Source organism: Lampetra fluviatilis, chromosome 1 (assembly GCF_964198595.1).
Source record: "Lampetra fluviatilis chromosome 1, kcLamFluv1.1, whole genome shotgun sequence".
Lineage (NCBI taxonomy): Eukaryota > Metazoa > Chordata > Hyperoartia > Petromyzontiformes > Petromyzontidae > Lampetra > Lampetra fluviatilis.
The window spans coordinates 18,151,121-18,176,671 of NC_136275.1; the positions used below are offsets into that span (position 1 = coordinate 18,151,121).

The 25,551-nt window shown below is 45.3% G+C and overlaps 1 protein-coding gene across 2 annotated transcripts in view; it reads left to right on the top strand.

Annotated features, from left to right (window-relative positions):
• The first annotated feature begins 13,106 nt into the window (after positions 1–13,106).
• LOC144933414 (electrogenic aspartate/glutamate antiporter SLC25A12, mitochondrial-like) overlaps positions 13,107–25,551 on the top strand; it is a 34,041-nt gene continuing 21,596 nt past the window's right edge. For both annotated transcript variants that reach the window (XR_013637052.1, XM_078858140.1), the window contains exons 1-7: positions 13,107–13,347; positions 16,706–16,759; positions 18,047–18,189; positions 20,024–20,139; positions 21,974–22,113; positions 24,594–24,740; positions 25,398–25,536. Coding sequence is in view for 1 of the 2 variants with exons in the window: in XM_078858140.1 (XP_078714266.1) it covers positions 13,345–13,347; positions 16,706–16,759; positions 18,047–18,189; positions 20,024–20,139; positions 21,974–22,113; positions 24,594–24,740; positions 25,398–25,536 (742 nt within the window). In the remaining variant the exon portion in view is untranslated. The remainder of the gene's footprint in view (positions 13,348–16,705; positions 16,760–18,046; positions 18,190–20,023; positions 20,140–21,973; positions 22,114–24,593; positions 24,741–25,397; positions 25,537–25,551) is intronic.

The window sequence follows — 25,551 nt, forward strand, 5'->3', positions numbered from 1 at the left end:
CCCTAGGGGGCACCACAATGTGTCAATCACTAGGACCTGCACAATGTGTCAATCTGGATGGGGGGGGGGCGCCAGGGCGGCATCCAATGCCCAATCACTCAAACACTTGTCTCCTTAATCTGCCATCAACACCACAATCTCGCCGTGGTGCGTGTCTATTCATAGCTGTGATATATATATAATTTATTATGAAAACGAAATGCCATCCCATGAACAAAACACAATAAACGTGTGGTGGTGGTATTTTGACATTAATTTGAGCTCTCTGTGAGTCCTCCAAATGTCAGCTTTGCTAGAAGTTTATTGCGATCTCCAACTGATGGTGCGAAATTCTAGTCGATGCCACTGAATCAAATTAAGAATATTGCATGCTTACCGCAATAATGAGCATATGCCAGTTACGCGTTCGATGAATATTACGAACGAAACCTTTTATACATTCTCATTGTCAATGTCTAGTGGTGCCTATTCTCCGACAACGGCGTCCTTTGAGAAGCAGAAAAACAAAAACACCCGCAAAGTGGTAGCTTGCGCGGGAAGACATCCACCGCTGCGATGGAGAGATGAGGTCGACTCGCGTGACCATGGATGATGACCATGGGCACGCGAGAAGTTGGTGAGGCTTCATCCTGCAGTCGATAGATCATGACTGATGATGATGGATAACACCTAAACAACGTACAGCATCACTCGACACAAGATATTCATATTCCACCGTGTAAAACAAAACAATAGGAAAATAACAACAATGGATCCCATCGGAAAGAGCAATACCGCCGACGCTTCCAAAGTCTCACTGGCTCTCTCGGGTGGCAGTGGTCCCGTTAAACAGAGCAACACTGTGTTCCCTGAACAATGACCAAAAACACAACCATAGCTCTGGACCAACAGCCGTCAAAGAAAAATGCGCACGGGTAGAAGAAGCCAGCGGCGCACGTGCGCTGCAGCGGACGCGCCGGCGCGCGAGTTCCCGACGCCGCGCCTGGCTCGTCTCCACCATTATCTTGTACAAAGACAAAGGACTCCCCGTATAGCCTTGCCACACTTTCGGGGCAAGTGCAGTTTGCGAGCTCCTCCTGAAGAAGGCTTGCACGGCACTTGGGTGGGTGGCCAGCACCACGCCCGGACGCTTGTTTTTGTTTATCCACAAGGGCGATGTTTAAACACCGCACCAGCAAGGTACTTATATGTGGCTGAGTCGACCTAGGGGAGGCCCAGGACCATTTCAAATAATATTCACCGGTGTTGGTGGCCGTGCGCGTGAATCGTCGGGTTTGCAATGTAACGCGTGCTAACCACTGCACCGCCGCTCCCCATGATGATGGTAATGATTGGTTTATGATTCTGATTTCATTGTGATTGATAATTGGTTGATGATGATGATGATGATAGTGATGACTGACCACGTCGCGCGTCCACTGCAGGAGTGCTCTGCAGGACGAACACATAACTGTTTCGTCACTCCTGCCCCGGCGGTGGCATCGCAGCTGAGTCTCCGCTTGTGGGATGTTGGTAACAGTCGTGGTGCCTCAGGGAAGAGGGCGCGTGGTGTGTTCGCTCCAGTGGTTTGTGGCGGCGGCGGACTTAGAGAATGGACATTTTGTCCGTTTTATCATCGTTCCACGTGGGTCAGAAGTCGTCATCATTATTATCCATGGCCAATCCACTGCTAGATGGATGCCTCCCACTCTCTCCCCCCCCACCCCCAGGCCGTAGCTATCGCAATCCCGCGATGTAATTATTCTACAGTTGAGTTAATTGCTCCGTCGTCTGGGCGAACGCCCTGTCGGACGCGAAGTCGTCAGTGTCCCAATCCCTGCTGCAATCAGCGTTGGTAGCAGCGTTCTTCGCCATTGACGGTCCCGAAGCAGCGATTGGAATTCCACATTGCCATGGCAGAGCGGGGGTGAATTTTCTCAAATAGGATGACCTCCGCTTTTACTTGCAACGAAATTGCACGTCCTTTATGGGCCCCCGCGGAGGGAAAGAGAGCTGAGTTAACCTTCGACGTGGAATTGTATTTGCAACTTTTTGTTTGGGAGTCAAGTGCTCTGCCAAACACGGGTGGCATATTTGGCCTCGGGGTGCCGAGGGTGGAGAAGGAGAGATGGGTAGTGGAATTGAGGAACAGCATACTCGAGAGGGAATGGAGTGTACGTTACCTGTACCCAGAACTTAATCTTAGCTGGGCACACCACAGTAGAGGCCGACCGAAACTGAATTTCTGGTTTCGGCCGAAACCGAAACCAGAAATCGAAAGTAAAAAATTTACTTTCGGCCGAAACCGAAAGTTTAACTTCACTTTCGACCGAGACCGAAACAGAAAGGTATATAACCGAAGTTACCGAAAACAATATTTATTAAATATGTCATGATGTAATGCTACTTTAATTAAAAATAAATCTAGAACTAATCATTCAAATATTTAGGTGTTACTTACTTAGTAATTATATACAAACAAATGAATGTTGTAGTTAAGAAACAACAGTTTTTCCGCATTCAGCCAGAAAGGCTGCCATCTCTTGACCGGTCGTATATACATTAGCGGACCATGGTTGCGGCTGTAACCTCGCTCCCAAGCTGCTGCTGCTGACGTGTGTGTGTTTGCAGCCTATCGCATAGGATTGTCTAGCGCCTACTGACCAGCTGATAGGCAGAATGATAGACATAGGACTAGCGTTATATTCTAAAAATAGATCTTCGGTTGACGAATTACGACCGAAAGTCAATATCAGTTTCAACCGACATTGGAGAAACGAAACGTCATGTTTCTGATCGTGTCCGCGAGCACAAGTCTGATCTGAAACACGGCAGAACTGATTCTTCTGCAGTTGTCGATCATTGCTACAACTCGGTGGGCTCTCATGAAATTGTCTTTTCCGAGACCAAGGTTCTCTGCAAACCTCCCGGCTACCATCAAAGGTTTGTACACGAAGCCATACAAATATACAAACACAGACATAATTTCAACCGTGATGATAGGTACAAACTTAGTAATCATTGGAAAGATGTTATCAACCACGCAAAAAAGACTTAATTACACTTTTTTGGACCATCTTATCTGACAAGCACTATTTTACTTTACTTCACCGAGTGTTAACATCCCCAGTTATTTTTTGGCAGTGCTCTCTTCATTGTTCAGCCAGCATTGGTATAAACATGCGCATTTTCGTTCTTTTGTCTATCATGTGTATCAGACCTCCCCTCCCCCCTCTCTGTCCATTGTGTTGGCGTGTGTAGCAGCAGCCGCGTCCAGGTCGTCGTCCATTGTTTTGGCCCCGCTCCCTCCCCCTCCCGATGCGTTGTGCTTAGCACTCCGTGCTGTCTTTGAGCCCCGCCCCCCTCCCTCCCGATACGTTCCATTCATTGGCTACCACATTCTGATGAGCCCCCCCTCTCCTCCCCCCTTCAACTTACTTATAAGGGATTACTTCTTGAATCGTTGCCTCACTTGATGCAGCTAATTCGGCTGTGACGGTCCCACCTGATGACGGAGACTTGTGTTGCCTCCGAAACGTCGTGATTTTTGTTTTTATTTTATTTTCATTAATTTTGATGTTTTACCTACGTGACTTTATCGAAAAAACCTAAGAATGTTTGTGGCTATTAGTCAACGTGGCAATTTCTGTCTTCACAGCGACCATGAAAATATTGAGTGGGAAAGAAAACTCTGCTGCCTGTAGCTGTGCCCTCGCTCGGCCAAAGTTGGCTGGGTGGCTTAGAGGTCAGGGCGCCAAGCTGGCACCGCTAAGACCCCGTTTTCAAATCCAGGCAGCTGCTTGTGATTAAAACTACGTTTTCAGGTGTAGTTAGCTGATGGTCTCAACCTGGTTATCAATGACAGCACAACCAAATCCACCGTATTCAATTCGGGTCTACAATTAATTCGGCTAAATTCCAAACAATGTCGGTATGACTGCTCGCAAAGAACGTTACTTTCTGTGGCAGGGTGGGTGGGAGATTGCTGTGTGTGTGGCCCAGAGGTCACTTGAAGGAATTTCAGAAGCAGTTCTGATAACCACTTCTGTAGGTCATCGTGTAACACGGCAGGGGAGCGATGAAAAAGCAACAGTTTTGAAATGTGCTGCTCGCAGTCTCCCCTGCTACTTGGGAAGGCACAACGAATGCCATGAATTCGGTGGCCGAATACCCCACAAAGCTATCCCGTCCTCATAAGCAACAGTAATTAAATTTACATTTAAAGAATGCCTTCACTCAAGGCGCTTGACATAACTCACAAAACGGTGACAGAACAGAATGACTTAATGGCAGAGGCGTGCTACAAGGATTGAGGAATGAGTCGACAGCGATAGAGGGGTACTTACGGATCACGAAATGATATGGGAGGGACGGGAAGGAGTGGAGGGGCGAGGGGAGGGAAGAGGAAGGGAATGGGCAAGGGATGAGAGGTGAGGCTTTAAGAGAGGAACGGAAGGAGAAGGAGGGGGGCGGGTTATGTTCTGCGAGTTGCCAATGGATCCATCGTCATTTCGATGACGCGACATGACACCAACATGCGCAACGGAGGGAACATTTTTGTGGGGAAAAGACCACAAATCTCGCATGGCGATATGGAGCTGCAACACACAATTGCACGCACCCCACCCCACGTTTACACAGTGGGGCCCACACAGTGGGGCCCACATAGTGGGGCCCACGCATTCTCAAGAGCCCTGACGAGAGACGGGAAGAATAGCGAGACGTGGCCCCTCACAGCGAGTTGTGAGACGCACGTCTCGTGTACGGCACGCTGAAAAGCATTGTATTTTACGCTATTGTATGCTCACAGAATAGGACTTGAAAACTTCATTGCATAATGTACTTGCTCGTAATAGCAAAGACTATTTCCCGACTTGTCAGTGTACGATTTGGCAGCATGGGCAAATATTTTAGTGATTCAACGTACATATACGGTTAACCAAAACAAAGATAAATATCAAATGAGAGAATTTAACCTACGCATATTCCAGAAACACAATACCTTTGTGGAAGTCAAGAGTTATGGGAACTCAATTTGCAGAGTTTACCTTTGTTACTTGGCCATGAAATCGAGGGTTGAAATTTAAACAAAATAAAGCGAATGGGCAAATATTTTAGTGATTGAACGTACATATACGGTTAACCAAAACAAAGATAAATATCAAATGAGAGAATTTAACCTACGCATATTCCAGAAACACAATACCTTTGTGGAAGTCAAGAGTTATGGGAACTCAATTTGCAGAGTTTACCTTTGTTACTTGGCCATGAAATCGAGGGTTGAAATTTAAACAAAATAAAGCGAAAAAAAATTACTTTTCAAAACTCTGAAAAAAAATTCTGAGCATGACAGTTCCTACTGAAGCCCACTTTATTGGAGCTGAAGTATATAATTTACGAAATCTGGAGCCTGGTGCCAGGAAGCCTACCGTTGCCTTCCTCGGCAAATTCCAGGGGCCCCTTTTTTGTTGTAGCAAGCATTTCAAATGTCACCGGCTCGCCTCGCGCTGGCGTTCGGCTCCAGTTTGCCTTCCCCGGGCCGACGAAAAAAACAGTTGCCAGTTGAAATCAAGCACAGCTGTGGCGCGCCACGGCTCCCATTACCGGCAACGAGTAGAAAACAGTCTTATGGCGTTAGGAGTCACTCACGGGGGCCTAACATGTGCGCGGCAGGCCAGTGACTTGAGGTACGGCACCTCCAAATCGGCTCTGACAGTAATCAGGTGCAAAATGTTTCTTTCTTAGGGGGAAATAATGAGCAGAAAGCCGCGCCAGGCAGGCCCGACTGTTTGGCAATTTGTCCCCGAAATAAAAAACGGCGCGTATCATCAAAAGTTGTATTGATGAGTTTGGAGGAACGCGCCGTTCGGCCGCGCGGCGTTCAGAGTAAACAAGCATCTGCTTCTCGTTTTGGACGCTCGCGTTTTGAATTGGTTCACGGCGGAATGAGATCCTATATGAAGTTACAGAAAAAATGTCCACAGTGTATAGTTGTGGCCGTTCTAATGGTGGGGCACGGAAGGGTGGGGGGGCGCAACGTTTGTAAAGGTTGGCTAAAAAAAGTAGGTAAACGTTGCAGGAGTTACACGTGTAAAACTGACAATGTTAGAAAAGCCAAATTGGTAAGGAGGCGTAGGTTTAGGGGGCTGTTTTGGAGCGAGCGGGATTTATTTAATTTCGCGATGTGCGAGCAAAATCCGGGATTCCCCTGTGCTGCGCGCCACAGGTCTCTGCAACAGCTGTGCGTAAAAATTGTTGGCTGGCCGGGGTCTTCCAAATCCTGGCATTCGATGGAGAAAAAAAAAGGAAGAAAAAAAACTACTTTTTTAAATGTCAGACTTGGAAAGGAAAAAAACCCCAGTGCAAATCAAAAGAAATCACGTCAACAAAATATTGTAATAAAATTGGAATAACGTAAACCTTGCCCTGGCCCTGCAATGTCTCCACAGGGACATCTGCTTGGCTGCTTAAAATTGACATTTTCTGTAACGATTCCAGAAAAACCACTTCCTTACAACTGCTATCGTAAATAATTTGACCGGAACATTTGTTTAGCAAGTTGAGCTTATTATTGTTATTTTTATGTTGCAATATGTTGATCTGATTTTTTTTTTGCTGAGGCACAGAGAAAAGCAGTGGGGACTTTAGCAAACTACATTGGTAAAGAATTGAGCCTGCTATAAACACTACATATTTTATACCGCATTTTCACAGACACAATAGTGAAGTGATCTGTTCAGGTATTGAACAATTAAGTATTGTTTCAATAATACTAATACGTAGTAATAATAATTACATATCTTTGTCAATTTGAATTATGGGAAAAAGTCTTCCCACAATGTATGTTGAACTTCTTTCGCACAGTACGTAGCCAACGATGCTCATCAGTGAGATTGTTTGGTTTTACTTCACCACACTAGCCAGTGTGGGTTGATCAAGCGGGCCTCAGATATCACTCGCCACTAAAGTCAGCCATGACACTGAATTAAACTCAGTCCACCATGTTTATAGAATATTTCGTTAAACCCTGCCCTACCACTCGAACCCCAACAACGATATTTAAGCGACATTGTATGAACACAAATCAATTTCGGTCACAGGAAGTCATACAACTCTTTAAAAGCGACTTTGGTAAAGGACGATAATAGGCACCCCTAAATTACAAGCCTGCATGATGGGCGCTGCGATGGCGAGATGTTAAGGACCTCGCCTGGTATACAGGAGACCGTGGGTTCCATCCTGACCCCGACTTCTGTATATTGAGTTTGCATGTTCTCCCCGTGGTCGCGTGGATTTTTCTCTGGGTTGTACGGGTTTCCCTCCACATTTAGAAACAACATGCGTTTAGAGTATTTGGCTGCTATAAATGTACACATGTTAAGCCACTTCGTGGCCATGTCGCTTCTGAAAAGGTATAAAGCTCAGTCGGCCTTACCTGGTAAAAAAAAAAGTTGTTTAACATCACCCAAGCGGCATGTACGGGAGCGTGCAAAAACTGAAATGTTTAAGACACCACTTTGTCAGTCAGTCAGTGCAACTGAGAGGCAGCTCTGCGTCAAAGAACGGAGCCAAAAAAAAACCCATCGAGGCCCTGTCGCCCGGCGTTACAGCCGAGAGAATTACCGTCTAGACTGTAGACGCCCGTCGCCTACCCTGTGGCAACGTGACCCCCAGAGAGGGCTCACTTCCTTCTGACACACCTCCCCGGCCACAGCGGAGCCGTCGGGCACAGACCGCTTTGTGCCCCGCGTGCGTGCGCGCGTGGTGTGGCGCAGTGTGGGTTACGGAGGTTTGGAGAGTCGTGAGCAAAATAAAAAAAAACTCAATGCATAGCGACAAACGCCGGTCATCACGGAAAGAAACCCGGTCTGTTTTGTGTTTGTAATGGGAAACATAATCAATTATTTAAACATTTTGACTCGGGATAAACGTTATAAAACGCCACCGTGAAATTGTTATTTATAATTTCGACAGCATGTACACCTATGGAAAATAAACACGTTTTTTATAACAAATGAAAGGCGGGGGGGGGGGGGCCTTTGACAAGATAAATAAATGGTTAGATTGTAGAAGGGAAATAATAAAATACAATTAACATTTTATTATTTCCCTTCTACGTGACTTTACCGAAAGAACCAAGAAGATGAATCCCTGCAGTCACGAAAGCTTTAAATCGAAATTTAGACTGTAGAAGTTTTGTTGTTTTTTTGCCAGTGCCTCTTGCGTACGTGCCCGTTCGTGCAAACAGCCCAGCAGCGGCAGCCAAGGAGCTACCCAGACCTGCAACCCCCCCCACGCCAAGATTAGCGTGGCACCAACCCACAGCACCGCTCTCCGTCCCTCCCTCCCCTGCTGATCGCGACGGCAGGTGTGGCGGCGGCGGCGGCGCAGTGGGATTACGCGGCCAGGTCTCAGCCCTCCTGATCTTCAAAGAGGCCCAGGAGCCCAGACATGCCCTTCCACACACCACACACCCCCCCTCGCAGTAAAGATGAGTCAACCCCTTGCCGGTTATACCCAACTATGCCCCCGTCGCAAGCCCCCCCCCCCCCCCTTTGTATTGTCATCACATCTCCCCGCCAATGTTTCACGAGCAGTTAAGTTCGCGAAGAAGGCACACATCACGGACTATTTTATGAAATAGTCGTCATCGGTCATAATCAATCTACGACTGGGTGAGGGTTCCCACGTGCTGCGCGGATCACGGGGCTTATTTGGCCATATTTCACCATGGCGGTTAGTGACGGGGTGTGTGGGGGGGGGTGGATGCAGAACGACTTGAGACGACCACTCACCACTGATGTTAGCACGTGCCGAATGAGTCCAATTGTCCATTGAAAAATTACCAGGAAGAGAACGTTTAAATTTTCGATTTAAAGCTTTCGTGACTGCAGGGATTCATCTTCAAAGTCATAAGAGACCCCCCCACCTCCTACGCATTCCACAAGTAGTGACTAATCCCATATCTGCATTTTCCATAAATATGCTAAATCCATCTGTTAATATGCAAATTACTTTGTCAAGGCGCCCTTCCTCCTCTAACCCAGCTTAAATATACGCTGCCAAGCTTGGTGGTGTTCATTCAGACGCTGTCTTTCCGACAGACTTGTTCTTCACCTGAGGACGGCTGCTTGCGTTGTGGCCGAAACGTCGTGAGAATTGTATTTTATTATGTTTTATTTGTATTATTTTATTATTTCCCTTCTACGTGACTTTACCGAAAGAACCAAGAAGAACGTTTTAAATTGCAGAGATGCAATATTGTCCCATGTGTCTGCTGATGTATCACGGTAAAATAAATAATTGTCAAATTTAGCAGTGAGCCCTCACAGAATGCAGCAACATGCACCAATGGTCAAGATCCACCATTGAAAACAGTCCGCAACGAATATGTACAGCTGTACCTATTACTGAAATCATCTTAGCCACACTAATTGGGTAACGGAGGAGACATTGCACGGCTGTTTCTAATTTTAGAACGCTCAGTTAGGGGTCATCCATTTACTAACAAAAAAAATCTGTCAAATACCTAACCCCTCCCCCCTCCCTGTACGTATGCGAACTTGTACACCCCTCCTCCCCAAATCCTATAGAACGGCCAATATTTAATCCACGCAGAAACGATCAAGGATTAATAATATGAACGTGTTTAAGCGAAAAGATGGTCCACCGCCAGACTATCTAACTCATTTGAAGGTCAATGTAGACAAATTATTATCGAGGCTTCACCCCCCCCCCCCGTTTCTTATGCGTACGTACATTGCCAGTAGACACCCCATACGAAAGCGTACGCATTTGTGTTACCCCCCCCCTCCATGCGTACGTACGAACTGGATGGCCCTTATTCGTAAAGGTGAGCCATTGTTATTTGTCATGTTATGATTGGATGACATTGAGGTGCGCGCGTGTGTGTATAAATGTAGGGCCCCCCAAAGGTATTTGAAAGTCTCATTCGGTCCGCAGTAAAGAAAACGTTCCCCTCTCCGAGCCTCGTAACACCGACATACATGAGTAAAACACATTCCTGCGGAGGGAGCTGCTGGTAGAAACGTTGGGTTGCTCGGTCAATGGCCAGGGTCAACGGCGGCGTGGTGTATTCCGCAAATATGGCCGACTGTGAGGGCGGGCACAAGCCGGCGTGAGTAGGTTAAACGTTGAGTTTTATAAGGGCACCACGGGGTGACCAGCCCCTCCCCACCCCCCACCCAGCCCCTCCCTCCCCACCCAGCCCCTCCCTGCACGATGGACAGACGGACACAATAATCCCCTGTGGGCTGGTGTAACCAGGAGGTTCCTACCAGTATCACCCTGTAGGTAATGTGATGAGTCACAGTGTCAGTGAGACACGGCAGTGTAGTGGTCACTTGAATTTCAATTGTCGTTTAAGTTAAAACAAGCGATTTCTAATGGCCCCTTTTACTTTCTTCTCAACGGGTGATTGAATATTGTGAAAGTGATGGTCTATTCCATACCTTAGATTGGAGAGTATTAATGATGAAGTAGGTATATTGAGATTGTTGGGAGACATGCAGATGTTTTTGAAGTCAAATGGTATTCTATGATTTCTACGTACCACTTTAGTCGGGTATCGATCACTCTTGTACAGTATTTGTTTTAATGGGTGGCAGAGGTCAACCTCTGTAGATACAGTACTGGCAGTATGCCCAAAGCCTACCCCTCGTGGCCAATTTTGATAACCGCCTTGAGTGGGGAATTTCCATGGGTTTTCTACTTTAAGCAAACACGTTACAACTTACAAGGGAGGGTAAAACAATCACTTGAAGTGGTTTATGCAACTGGACACTGGTTCTTAACCACTGCATCTGCTGCCAGGAAGCGTTCCCCCTGAGCACCTACAATTGACTGAATCGCTTATTGGTTATACAATAATATATACACTGTACTGGATAGACTCCTTTGTTGGATATCATCAATGCAATCGATGGAACCACCAATTACAGTATCAGCAAACAATAATTGATTCGATATTATAAATGTAACAAAAATAACAACTACTTATTGGCAAAGTTTATTATTGTATCCATTGTTAGAAATCAGAAATGCGAGATTGATTCACACATTTGCAGTAGTTGGTCATTTTGGAAAATGCACAGGCAGCTTTATCAAGCGCAGGCTATACTGCTATAGGAGTAACCCGTTTGAGGGTCGCTTAGGACTTTCAAAATCCTCTGCGAGTTTGGGGGGGCAAACCACACATTGGCACACAGCTCAGTCAGTCACTTGTTATTGTAAAATGCCCCCGGATTGATAGAGCGAGTTGACGTGAGATACAAGTTTTTGAGTTCGAAAACCTGCCACTCTCGTACCAGAGAAATGTGACGTCACATCAAAATGCGCAACTTTAAATAAATATAGACAAGTTCTACTTAATTAAATAGACTGATTAATGTTTTCTCCTACAACATCAGAGTGCAGTGCCATATTAAATATGTACTACAATGCAATGACAACAGCTTAAAGCGATTTGAAGCATGTTTTATTTGGGGGGGGGGGGGGGCAGAGCTTTGTGACGTCATATCTGAGGGGGGGGTCTGACTTTTTGTGACGCCGTGTGAAGGGGGGGGTCAAAAATCGTCCAAAATCGCGTGCCGTCATTTATGGACGGCCCCTGTACACAATGCAAAAATTATAAAAATAGACTTTTGTAGTTTTTTTGTGGGGGGGGGGCGCAATAATGCATATATTTTGCACGCAAATGAGCGGTGACGTCACATTTCTGTCATGTCACCCGCATGCGGCAGCGTCACGCAGTGTGCCTGCTGACGTCACGACCCCCCCCACCCTCCGCGTAGGCCGTGTATTAATCCAAGACAAGAATCCAAGTCTCGGCCAAACCGGGTGGTCAAGCTAGTATCTTGATAAACGTGACTATCTTGCTGGGTGGTGATTAAGAATTATGGCATAAACCCACTTCCACGTGGCCTTAACAAAACAGAACGTTTTACACGGTTTACATTCGTCAATAACAGGCACATGAAGAAGGGTCATTACTTTAAACGTCACCTATTGACTATTTTTGGTTTCCTTTGACGAATGTTATTTGTGCACCACTGTCAATTGTCACCAAAAAACTCCAAAATGACATGAAATTGAAAAAAATTATAGCTGACGTTTCGGGCAACGGTCCTTTTCCATGAGGCAATACACTGTCACCAAATAACTCGTTTTAACTTCGCATCGAGGATGTATATGAACTTCGTTCGAGACTCAATCATCAGAGACACTGAACCACCGAATTGTATACGTTATACTGGTAGGAACCTCCTGGTTACACCAGCCCACAGGGGATTAGTGTGTCCGTCCGTCCGTCGTGAATCCAAAAATGGGAGGGGTGGGGCTGGGTGGCGATGGGAGGGGCTGGGTGGAGAGGGTGGGGAGGGGCTGGGTGGAGAGGGGAGGGTGGAGCTGGGTGGGGAGGGGCTGGTCACCCCGTGGTGCCCTTATAAAACTCAACGTTTAACCTACTCACGCTGGCTTGTGCCCGCCCTCACAGTCGGGCATATTTGCGGAATACACCACGCCGCAGTTGACCCTGGCCATTGACCGAGCAACCCAACGTTCCTACCAGCAGCTCCTTCCACAGGAATGTGTTAGTGGGTTTACCTGCAACACACGGCGAGTGTCGAAGTGGTGACCGCGTCTAACGCGTCGGCTTTCAATATTATTCACAACACAAGTTGTATTTTGTGTTGTGCTAGACATACACAGATTTACGCGTTCTAACCCCAGACCCCCCCCCGCCCCCTTATTACGGAAGCGGCAACTCGTCTGGCCACGTTCTGTGTCCGTGACGGCCCCCCACTTCGTTGGCCGTGTCGGGGTTGTGGTGGGGGGCTTTCACGACACATTTAAATTTAAGCCATCGAACTACACCCCCCCCATCCCCCCGAAAAACCCCCATCCACCCCACCCACCCAACCTTTACTATGGCTAACATTTGATTCACTAACGCCTAACTTCGCTAACAAACGACGGCGTCTTTAGGACGCAGTTTGGGCTACGGCTACGCGGACGAAGCTCAACGCGGACACGTGTACGAGGAACCGGATCCGCCGCGCGTAAACCGGGAACCGGATCCGCCCCGGCGCGAGCCCGGTTCCCGCTCACGTGACCCGAAGGTGACTCACAGCTGAGCGGTGTACAGTGCAAGTACAGTGCTGCTGGGGAGAGAGAGAGAGGGCATTTGGCGGCAAGGGAGGCGGACGAGACGCCGCAGGGGAGACGCGTACACAGAGGAGGAGGTGGTGGTGGTGGTTAGCGGGGGGGGGGGGGGCGGACCCTAAGGGGGGCACGTCGCTCGTCCGTGTCCTGCGACCCGACCAAGAGCCGGACGCCGCCCTCGCCATGGTAACCGCCTCATCCATTCTCCCCTTCTACTCGTGCCTTCATCGTCATCATCCTCCTCATCATCATCAACCAGGGCCTTCAACCTGATCTTGGGTTCTCTCCGTGCTCTCCTCCTCCAAGGCATTCAGCATATCCATGGGTCTCCCTACGCCTTCATTCTCCTTCACAAGGGCATCCCACAAGCCCTTAGGTCGTCCAGTGCCTTTATCCACCTCCACCAGGGGCTTCAACACATCCATGGGTCTCCCTACGCCTTAATTCTCCTTCACCAGGGCATCCCACAAGCCGTTATGTCTCCCCGTGCCTTCATCCACCTCCACCAGGGGCTTCAACACATCCATGGGTCTCCTCGAGCCTTCGTCCTTCTCTTCTCGATCCTCCACGGGATTCGTGTTGCCCTTGGATCTCGTCTGGCCTACATCTTCCACTCGAGTGCCACAGGGTTTATCATCCTCATCATCATCCTCACCCCCAGGCACTTACTTCATCGTTGTCGCCTCTGATCCTTAGTCATCCTCCCGAATATTCTTGGTTCTTTCGGTGAAGTCACGTAGATAGAAAACAAAAAAGAAAAATTAATGAAAATTCTAAATGAATGTAATAAATTAATATTTTAATTTTGAATTTTCTATATAAATAAATGAAAATTAAAAAAATAATATTTTGAATTTTTTTTCTACGTGACATTACCGAAAGAACCAAGAATATGAATTCCTGCAGTCACGAAAGTTGTAAGTCAAAATCCTCCCGAATGGTTCATACTTTTCCCTCGTCCTGTTGTACCAAATGTTATGCAACCTCATGACTTGAGTTCTGAAAGTCCCGGGGTCTTTCCCGGCCTTCGCTCCTCCCCACGTGGGTGCCATGCGCCCTTTGCGCTCTCTAGAATATACTCGAGCCGTCGTCCTTGGCAGGGTATTTTTTACTCTTTGGTTTTTTCGGTAAAGTCACGTAGGTAAAAAATAAAATGAAAACAACTAAATTTAATCACGACGTTTCGGGCGCAACACAAGCGGTCCTTCTTCAGGTGGGGACAACGTAGCGAAAGCACAACCGCTTAAGTGTGTTACTACCTACGTGACTTCACTGAAAAAAACAAAGAGTATATGAATCCTTGCAGTCACGAAAGCTTCAAATCTAGAATTAGGGTCTTTATTTTTCGCTATATTTTGAAAATATACATGTACATTAGCATGGACCTGTTGGTAACATGTTTTAATAACACGATGGCTTTCACACGTTCAAATTTGAATGTCCACGTAAAAAATATGAGAAAGTCAAGCGTGTGCATTTTTGCTTTCACTTGGCGCTACTGAAACGACAACATTAATGACAATTCCTTCCTTGAATGTAAATGCATACAGTGCATGCGGATCACCACCTTGAAATAAAGTGGAATTTCCTAACCTTCCTTGTACAATTAAACGAGCCATGCCCATCCTTTGGTAAGTGTGACATGGTGATTAATTTATTAAGGGCAACTCGAGTGGGGGAATTCTTTTTGAGATGGGTGCTAAAATAGACATCTCAGCCGTGGACTGGATGTCACTGAAAGTTACCATTGCAACCGTGGTAACTGGGAGCTGTGCTGACTGACAGCGCAAATAGTTTTGAACTTTCCTTTGTGATGAGAAAATGTTTTAGGGGAAAACTTGAGAATCGCATAAAATATGCATCAAAGTGTAGCGTAAAAACATCAGAGGAGATGCACTTTGAGAGCAAATAGATTTTAAAACCAATTATATATGAATATATTCACTTAAATATTTTGGTCAACATGTAAAAAGGAAATAATTCCATGGAGAAGAAACAACTATGAAATTGTATGCAATAATAAGCAACATCACATCTGCAGTCATATTTTTCATGATTGAAATCTGTAAAATGCGCCAATGAAGAGACACTTATTCATAAGGACACAAGCATTCGAAAATGTTATTTGTTATGATCTACTGAGTATAATACACATGAAATGAAATCTTTGCACAGACCTGATTTCTCATTTTAAAAAAGGATCTGAAGGAAACGCAGCAGCACTGGGAAGCAGAGGTAATGATGCCCCTGGTCGGTGGCTCAGTCCTCTGGCTTGTGATGATGCAATATCGGTATACCGGTGGTGAGTGAACATATAAGCCACACTGAGAAAATAATAAATCACATCACCACATCACAATGTGAAATATGAGACGCCAATTGAGTCCGGTGCTGATTTATTAGTTATATTTTTTTTTATTAATATCGTAATCAAATTGTACAATAATAATAATGCCATTTGAAATTACGTGAGAATATTAAATATATATATTTTTTTCTCTGGATGCTATGGTAAGAGCTCATTGAAATTATTTCCTGAAAATCCTAAATCACTGTATATGATAATTCTTGAATAAAATCACCTTATTCCCTCTTGGCTGACTTTACCTCACGACATAAAGTGGTATGTTTGATTGATGCGTGATATCCATGGTATACGTTTGTTCTGTCCAAGAGTACTACAGGATTTCCATATATTCAAGTGCCTAGGTGACCAACTAGATGATACCCCTGGCTAATTTGAAACCTTAAACAATGGAAAATGTCTTAAATAACTTTGAGAGGTATATTCTTGGTTCTTTCTGTAAAGTCACGTAGGAGGGAAATAATAAAAATATAAAACAATACAATTCTCACGACGTTTCGACTGCAACACAAGCAATCATCATCAGGTGTGAAATCCACCCAAATAGTTTTACCCAAATTTTTTTGCTGTGGATTTCACACCTGATGATGATTGCTTGTGTTGCAGTCGAAACGTCGTGAGAATTTTATTGTTTTATATTTTTATTATTTTATTATTTCCCTTCTACGTGACTTTACCGAAAGAACCAAGAATATGAATCCCTGCAGTCACGAAAGCTTTAAATCGAAACTTTGAAAGGGTTAACTGTCTGACTCAAGTGACCATAATTATTTTTGTAAAAAAATATATATATTTTGCTTTTATTTATTTAAAGTGTAAAAAAATGACTGCAACAGCATGAAAGGAAAGATTTCAACTATTTGCCATACATGGAACCAATTTGGCCAATAAAACAGCAAGTCAGAAACTAGAATGACCAAACAACATATAATAAACGACCCACACAGTCAAACAGCATGCAAGAAACTGACCTGCACAAGCAGCATGCAATTAAGTGATTTTACCAAAGGAACAGCATGTGAAAATACTGACCTGCTCAATGGTATTAAAGAGAATGCCGTTGCCATTACAGACAGCTTTGGGTAAAAATGAACACACTCATGAGTTCAATAAAACACTGTAAAAAACTTATTTTTTTACTCCATTAATTGTTATTAAAATTTCCAATTTACGTTTTAGGTGCAGCTCACAAAGCGAGCCGACCCAGTGGAGCTCAAAGCTGTCTTCACAAAGGTAATGTTTCACCTTTCAAAAAATAATCGTCATTTTTTAAATTGCTTCTGTCTCCCCCCCCCCCCCAACAATTTTATGCCAAACGTGCCATCGGTGTTATGTCACGAGACGAAGTATCCATTCGGACCTCTTCATTAGAGCATTGCAACCCGTCGCCTACAAAAGCAGAAATCACAAAGCTACCTCTATAATGTGCGATTTTGCGTATGCAAGATGGTTATTATGGAACAGTCTGCAATCAAATGCTGGATTTGGTAACGTTAATTCTCAATCAGAGGGGTGTTCACAAGTGGAATTTTACTACTTGCTAAACTGCATAGTTTACACGGTGTTGTTTTCGGGCAACGTTTGCTATTCAATCTACGCGCCGCACATGCTCATCTGTTTCTAATACATTCTTTTGCTTGGTGATGTCATGAAAAGGCTAGTCGTGCCATACATAGTTCTCATCATCAGTCCGCACACATTGTGTTTGGGTGTCAATGTGATTTTCAATCGCATTTAAAGGGAAATACGCTAAATCAAAACCAGCAACGGGCAAAAATATAGTTGTTTTATGTCAAAGGGTAATACATCACGAAATTCCCATGCACTGTATTACAACGAATATTTCAAATTTGACGATGTTCTCAAATCATGGTTTTGAAAATGCCAACCGTCATCGATTACATTAGTTAGTAAAAACATGTCGAAAGGTTACATCTGTTTAGCTTATGTATGTAATGCTTTTTCTTTTTTTAAGTCCTTCAACAGCATACACAGGTATGTGTAAGAATAATAATTCCCTTTATCGAGGAAGGGCTTAATGAGTCTCAGGACTTTATCAGAAGAGTTCTGAATTTAGATATTTTGCCAATTCTATTAATGAGTATTTGGCATGTGAGAAGACTTCACATTCAAAGGGCTTAAGCTCTAAATTCCACACAGGTAGACTCAATAATCCATTGCTATACAGCGGTGGCCACTAGGTCAAACCTGTGACATGATATTCCCTGATATTCCCCTGCCAAAGTTCCAACTATGTTCAACCATGCTTGGCTTCTGAGATCTGACGAGACCGGGTACATTCAGGGTGATTTATTAAGTCGCTGACATACATCACCAAACACCAGGCATCTTCAACAAATGCCTGAGCATCTTTTATTATTTTTTCTATCTACATGACTTTACCGAAAGAACCAGAGAGTATCTTTGGGCACTCAACATGCCCACGCCGCTCATCTCAGCAGCAGTCATTTCAGGTGTGCAGATGCGAGTCCGGTGATTTGAGCTTTTGTTGACTTGCAGTACTCGACGACGCACAAGGATGGGGAACATTACATGACCCCCGAGGATTTTGTACAGCGATATCTGGGCCTCCACAACGAGCACAACTACAACCCACTTGCCGTGCGCACGCTGGCCAGCATCGCCGACACCACCAAGGATGGGTGAGTCATCTCTTTTATATCCTCTCATCGGTAAAGTCCTGGCAGCTGCGTGATGGGCGTCCACAGCACTGAGCCAAACTCATGTGGAGTTTACGTGTGCCTTCTGCAGCTGCCTGGTAATTTTCTTGCGTTTTTTTTTATCTATATCATGTGCAGCGAGCTGTAATGTGGACATTTAATGGCTTGTGGCATCATATTTGAAGAGCAGGTCATTCTATGGTGGATTACAGCTCAGAATTTTGCAGTTAATTACCTGTCACTTTAGTATAGTATAGCAAATAAGTGGAATTCATTCGAGACAACGACGACCCAGGAGATGGAGTGATGAAATCGGTTAATGTGAACGTTCTGGGTGAGTTGTTGCATTTCAGGATCGTGATAGTTTTCTGCTACTTGGGGAGTCATTTACCCAGCAGTGGGTTTGCCGTATCTAATGATAATGATGAAGAACTCTAAATTTAATAAAAACAAATACTCTGAAAGTGAGGATGGAGCTGTGGCATAGTGGTTACTGCACACTGCATTATGAACCCCATGATCGGAGTTCGATTCCCGGGCACAGCTAATATCAGTGACGAGTGGGATCTGAAGTTGTCTTGGGCCTCTCCCCTCGGCAACCCATATGGCCAACAAGGCATCACGAGGGCTTCCGCACACGATTAACAAAGGGTCGTAAATTCCAATTCTATTGTTTGGCTACTGTAATGATTAAACGTGCTGCCTACATTCATGAACGTTGGGTAAGTATGTGCTTACGCATGTTTGTCTTTTGATGAGGCAAAAATACTGCCAGTTGCCTTCCTGAAATTTGCTTAAGTGTTTGCTGCTCTCCATGCAGCAGTAGATTGTTAATGGGCTGTACATTGTAATAATTAAGTAAATATAAAATCATACCCTATCTGCACGTAAAACACTTTTCTAGTTCTCGCTAAGGGAACCAAGTAGTGAGATCTTATCTCCCTCACCAGAGTATGCAGGAGGTAATGGGTTCGATCCCAACCCTGACGCCTTTATCTTTGGAGTTTGCATGTTCTCCCCGTGGTCGCATGTATTTTTCTCTGGGTCCTCCCGTTTTTCTTCCACATTTAAAAACATGCGTTTGGACACTATTTGTGGCTGCTGTAATTTCAACGTGATAAGCAACTTATTTGGGCTATCATTTGTGGCTAGGTTGCTTCTGAAAAAGAGCTATATAGCTCAGTGGGCCTTACCTGGTAAAATAAAAAATATTTTGTTTAGTTTAGGGTCTCAATCAGCTCATGTGGTGACAAAAGGACATCCAAATGAAGGAAGGACAAGATCAATGGGCTCGCATAATGCAAAAGCATAATGTACGTTAATCCCCCCCCCCCCCCCACTTTGCTCAAGAAGAGCGCACAAATGTGGTCACTACATCTACACCTCTATATAAGGAACGTAACAGGTGGAGACTTCTCCACAAATCTGGCTTTCGCCTGATGAAGCTGGTTGTAATTTCTGGCAAAACGTCGTACTCGGATTGCAAATGTTGTGGCTTGGCTCTCCAACACACCGGTGTGCTGTACTAGTGACGAATTGGCACGTTCTGTTTACGTGGCAACCCTTACTAGTTGACTGTGTCGGGTGGTGGCGGGCTTAACGACACATTTATATATTTACGCGATCTAACCCAAAAATCTTCTTATGGATGATATTGGTTGCGAAAGCCTACGTGTTAAAATGAATGTCTTGTTTAACTCTTATGTCTACCCGACAAAGGCTGGCTGGGTAGATTGGATCTTGTAAGTGTGTGTGTGTGTTCACGGTTGTGCTGTTTGTTTCCCGTCCCTGCTCTGCCCGTGACGTGTTGCTCCAGGCTGATCTCGTTTCAGGAGTTTTCGGCCTTCGAGTCAGTGCTGTGTGCCCCCGATGCTCTGTTCATTGTGGCCTTCCAGCTCTTTGACAAGGAGGGCAAGGGAGAGGTCACCTTCGGTAAGCTGTGGTTTAAAGCCAAGTCGCGATGGCTGACAGATATTTGTAAGACTATATCGCTGAAAAGCAGATGAAATTCCTCTGCATTTCGAAATGCAGGGCTTCGATCTGATACGCGTGTATGTCTCCCGGTATCTTTCTTTTTTTTCCTCCCCTTTTTATAACGGAAAATACTTTTCTTGTTCTGCATGCGTAAGAAGCGCACAATAGCGTGGAAAAGGCAACGCCTGGAAAGACAAACTGTGTTAACCTCTGTAATAGCAAAACGCAAAGGTTAGGTACAACTGAACACGAAACTCCATCTGGCAGCAAGGGCTACACGGTAGGAATCCACTGCTGACCGCACGGCCCCTTCCAGACTTTTCAGACACGCTGACCGTTTGAAGTTCTATCCTTTTTTTCCTGCTACCGAGAAGAGATTGCGAATATTAATCGGATTGACATGTTTGACACGTCAATTTCCCCGTTTCCGCCGAGAGTAATTTCTCCATTAGAATTGGTGCTGCTGAGGATGGAAGGAGGTGGGGGTCGGGGAGATGTGGGGGGGGAGTGTGAGAGGTTTGTGGTGTGGTGGGAAGGGGGTTGCAGGCATGGAGAGGGCGGCGGTAAACATGATCTCCCCCCCTCACGTATCCGCGTTTGCCCTTGTCTCCCCGACACGTCAAATCCGATTACGCAGGACCCCTCTCTTGCTTTGCTTCCTGCGCCGCTTTGATTTTGGAGCGTGTAACAAACAAAAAAAACCAGGAGTACGGAGTCCATTATGATGGGGACAGATCAGACAGCTTCTGATGGTCTCAAATCCATAATCACTGTGTTTACAGTCCGGTCTCCTAGACTTTACCATCATGTGCATGGAGCTTTGGGCACCATGTGTGTGTGTAGGGCCGTGTGTGTGTTACGGTGCATACCTGAGCTGACTTGGCTTCTCCCAGCCGATACTTAGACTCTCAGGTAAACTTAATCTTGCTTAAGGAGCTTTGCGGCTGGTTGATTTTACAAAACCTCCTGCTTTCTATGTTTTTTATTAGGACAAATAGAGCCTTTGAATGCATATGCACCTCATTGAGGTTACATATATGTCACACTTCTCAAGCTGAAATGTACAATGTGGAGAAATCCAATGTAGTAAAAACAGTGTCCTACTGGTCTCATGCTCATACAAGCATGGGGCCATGCTCATCTCCCGTTTGCAACCCTTTGAGCCAGTGGTGGAAATTCTACATTGCTATGGCAGGGATAAAGATTGATATGCTATCCACTGGCATGTTAAAAAGTGCTCATTCATTTATCTTGATGACTGTGTTTGTTACCACGCTCTCCTCGTAACCCCCACAACGTTGAATCAAAGTACCTCACCTTGGGTCATCGCGAGATCTCCGAGTCGGGAGTAGTCAGCGGATCGAGCGCAAGTTGTACGACCAACGATTCACCGTAAATCTGCGAGGAAATCGGTCACTCTGGATGCAGTCAATGCGCTCAGCTTTGACATTGCAAAAATCGTGGCTGGCTTGAATTGCATAATAATAATACTTTCATTTTATATAGCATCATTCATGCAAATAGCATCCCATAACTCTGTACATTAATTATATATAAGAACCAAATCCCAATATAGAGCCACTACCAAGCAAATGAAAACCCTCCTGCCAAGAAAAATCTAAAATGAACAAACAAATTTAGAAATGGCACCAAAACAAAAAGCACAATCAACAAAAAGTGCTCGACAACAAACGGCAACAACAACATCAACAGGAAAAACATCCCGGCGCCTCGTGGCGGTGGCTGAGCAAGAGTGAGATCGAGGAGCTGTTTTGTGTTTGTCCCTTGGCAGAGGGCGTGAAGGCGATTTTCAGCCAGACCACGATCCACCAGCACATCCCTTTCAACTGGGACTGCGACTTCATCCGCCTGCACTTTGGGCACACACGCGACAAGCGGCTCACCTACGCCGAGTTCACACAGTTCCTGCAGGTGAAACGCATCTTCTGCATACGCAATCGCGACGTATTGGCGTTTGTGCGTTCATACGCAATTTACGATGCAAATTCTGGATTTGTATGTCGAAATGTACAACCACATCTCAATACGCTGTGTAAATGAACAGCACGCATTTATTTTGTACCATAGAGGCAGTCAGTCAGAGGTCAAGGTGAAATGGAAGGTTTTGTGAGCCTAAACTTAAACTGCATTGGACGGACAAGGAAAGTGAGTTTCAGAAAGTGAGTTTCAGACCATGGGCGAAGCAGAGGAGATTGAGCAGTCGTACAATAGTGTGCACTGAGATTCGATATTTGGTTCAAATGTTCTATTCGGTGCAGTATCAACATAAAATGATTATCGTCACAATCTCAATGCAGGCATTTAGCCGATTTAATGCTTGTGGTCTGGCTTGGATTACTGTACATTTCCATCTACACCGATGTCTTTATGCGTTAATTGTCATTTAAAAGATTTGCAAACATGAATTGTCTATATGAAAAAATAAGAATAGGTTTTAACCTTTAGGGTTTACCCGTTTTTCACACTTTGATACTGGCAAAAAGGTCCCATTATGAATTGCCTATTCCTGCGTTTGAGGCCGGGTTCCTGATTCACATGTTGGCAAATGTTTCCGTCTGATTTTAGGTGAAAACTTCACCAATGTATCGGTAACCAACAATGCCGGGAATTGCAAAGCACTATTTGGCATTTCATCAAAATTGCATATATGGCCAGATACACTTTCTTTGTCACGTTATTCAGATGATGTGTAAATGATATGTTCTTTAGAAATGTAGCACTTATTTATTAACCAGGTGGCGAGTGATATCTGAACTGGTCCTGAGCGCCCCCCACCCCTTTGCCGACCCGCACTGACCAACGCGGTGAAGTATGGTTCTCCAACTCCTGTAACCGACATGTAACATGGAAAGTCTTTAATCGAGCGAATTATAATAACTTGATTTAGCTACGGTCATTACTACATACACTACACATGCATACTGCATTGTCAAACGTGTTCACTGCAGTTGAGCAAATGCGTGCAAAGATGTGCATGACTTGACTGGAGAACATTACTTGCCAGGTGCCTTCATGTAGCATGCTTAACAGCTCAGCTGCTTACAGGCGAATGCAAGAATAATTTGAGATGAGGCAAAGCTTTTCTTGGGGCACTCCCTGGCCAGTAGCTTTACAGTGCCGGTGCAATCTGGCTAAAGCCAATGTTTCCCCCCAAGTTTCTTCCGGAGGTGTCACAGTGAGCCTTTCAGTCCCCCGTTAAAGCCCAAATTGCTGCTGCTGCTTGACACTGAAATGTGACACTGTCGAGAGAGAGCAGGTTCTGGAGTACACGGGAAAGGAATTTGGTTTTAAATTACACTGTGGTTAAAGGAGGAAAACCACATTCGGGGGCCCACAGAAACAACAAAAAAACCCAGTAGTTACAAACTTCATTGTGACAGGCTGTCAGCCCAATTCTTGTGGCTCGATGTGCAGCACATAGCACCCGGTGTTTTGGTAGTGGGGGTTGCATTGTAATTTGTTTGCATCCGGGAATGCCAACAGGCGAACAAGGAGTCAGCAACAATGGCACGTTATGGCCTGTCCCTTGAGCTTTGTCTCCACAACCACATTTCGAAAGCCCTCATGCTGATTAAGCAAGGACTTGCCAGACGGTTGCATTTTAATAAGTGAATTAAGCATCATTTTTAAAGTCTTTGACTAGAGTTACCCTCCGTGTATCCCACAGGTCATATACTTCCCAAAAAAAGTTTTTTTATGTCAACATATCACACACTTGATCATTTGTTAGGCTCGTTTAAAAATGTTCCGCTCCTCTACAACATTTGCAATGATTGTGTGCACTTTATTTATCTCATTCTTTTCACTCGGCTGTTGGTTGTTGAGGATATTCTCCCAGTCTTAGTTCTGTTTATGAATGTATATTTTCTAGTGTGTTATCAATAATGGATTGCAAAAAAATAAATGTAAAGAATTGTTTTTATCGGTTTGCCACACGTTTACCTAACAATAAAAATAAACTTCCAACCCCGTGTGCGTGTCTGTGGCTTTTCGTGCGTACCGGCCGGTGACCAATGAGCTCGGCACTAGTGCCTTATGGTGGCAGCCGCTTAACCAACCAATGGAATGCGCCATGCGTTCTGCATGTTTGCACCTGCCAATTGGTTCAACCGCTGCTATCATTTAACCGGAGTCGATTATCGGTTCCGTGACTTCTATTCGACAATTGAGCTTTTGGAAACATACATAGTTGTAATGGGACTATTTTCCTGCACCTCCGATAAGCATACGGTGCGGAAGAAGTTCAACATACATGAATACATTTTCTTTTTCAATGCGATGCCCAAGCTGTTGGCTGTGAGTGCGCATTCGATGGGTTTTCTGTCCACCGTCGCACACGTGACCTTGCGTGCGCGCGTAACCTTGTACGCGTCGCGCCTCTCCCCTGGCAGGAGCTTCAGCTGGAGCATGCACGGCAAGCTTTCGCACTCAAGGACTCCAACAAGAGCGGCACCATCCCCGCGCTGGACTTTAATGACATCATGCTGACGATCCGCCCGCACATGCTGTCTCCCTTTGTGGAGGAGAACCTCGTGTCAGTGAGTGTCCCCTCTCGGGCACCCTCTTCAAACACACAAACATGACTCAGCCGGCGCAGTAATCCCAGTGCATGTGTTACTCCGATTAATGCGGTTGGTTACGTACAGTGCGAAAGAAGTTCAAATACATACTCGCTCGCCCTGTTGTTTGGTTTCACTCGATGGTTGTGTGTGTTTTTTTACTGCACACGTGACCTTGTGGTGCTTGTTTCACTCGTTCGTCTGGAGCTGCTTCTGTTTGTCTCGCAATGACAAAGTAGAATGTACGCTCATGGTTTCGATACAACGACGAGAGAAGAGGCTTGCAATCGAGCTGCAAAACCAAGTATTCGGGGAGGTTAAAACATTTTGCGCAAGGACATGTTATTTGTAGACACATGGACTCATGTCACAATATTTGCTAAGTGCAGTAGCCCCTAACATCACTGCATATACAATATATATAGTTTATTAATGAACAATGAAAGTACTTTGGTGTGTCACCGTTTGTCTCAATCTCATCAACAAAATCCTTCGATCTAAATCTGTCGTATGTTTTACCCACTACATGTTTAGCCATTCCATGCACCCCCCCCACCCTCCGCATCTGATGCCATCCATGTCGCTACCGATCTGTGCGAATGCCCGATCTCGTGCAAATGCCCGTTGCCACGGCAGGCTGCAGGCGGCGCGACTGCCCACCAAGTGAGCTTCTCCTACTTCAACGCCTTCAACGCGCTGCTCAACAACATGGAGCTCTTCCGCAAAATCTACAGCACACTGGCTGGCTCTCGCAAGGACGTCCAGGTCACCAGAGGTACCTGCCCGAGCA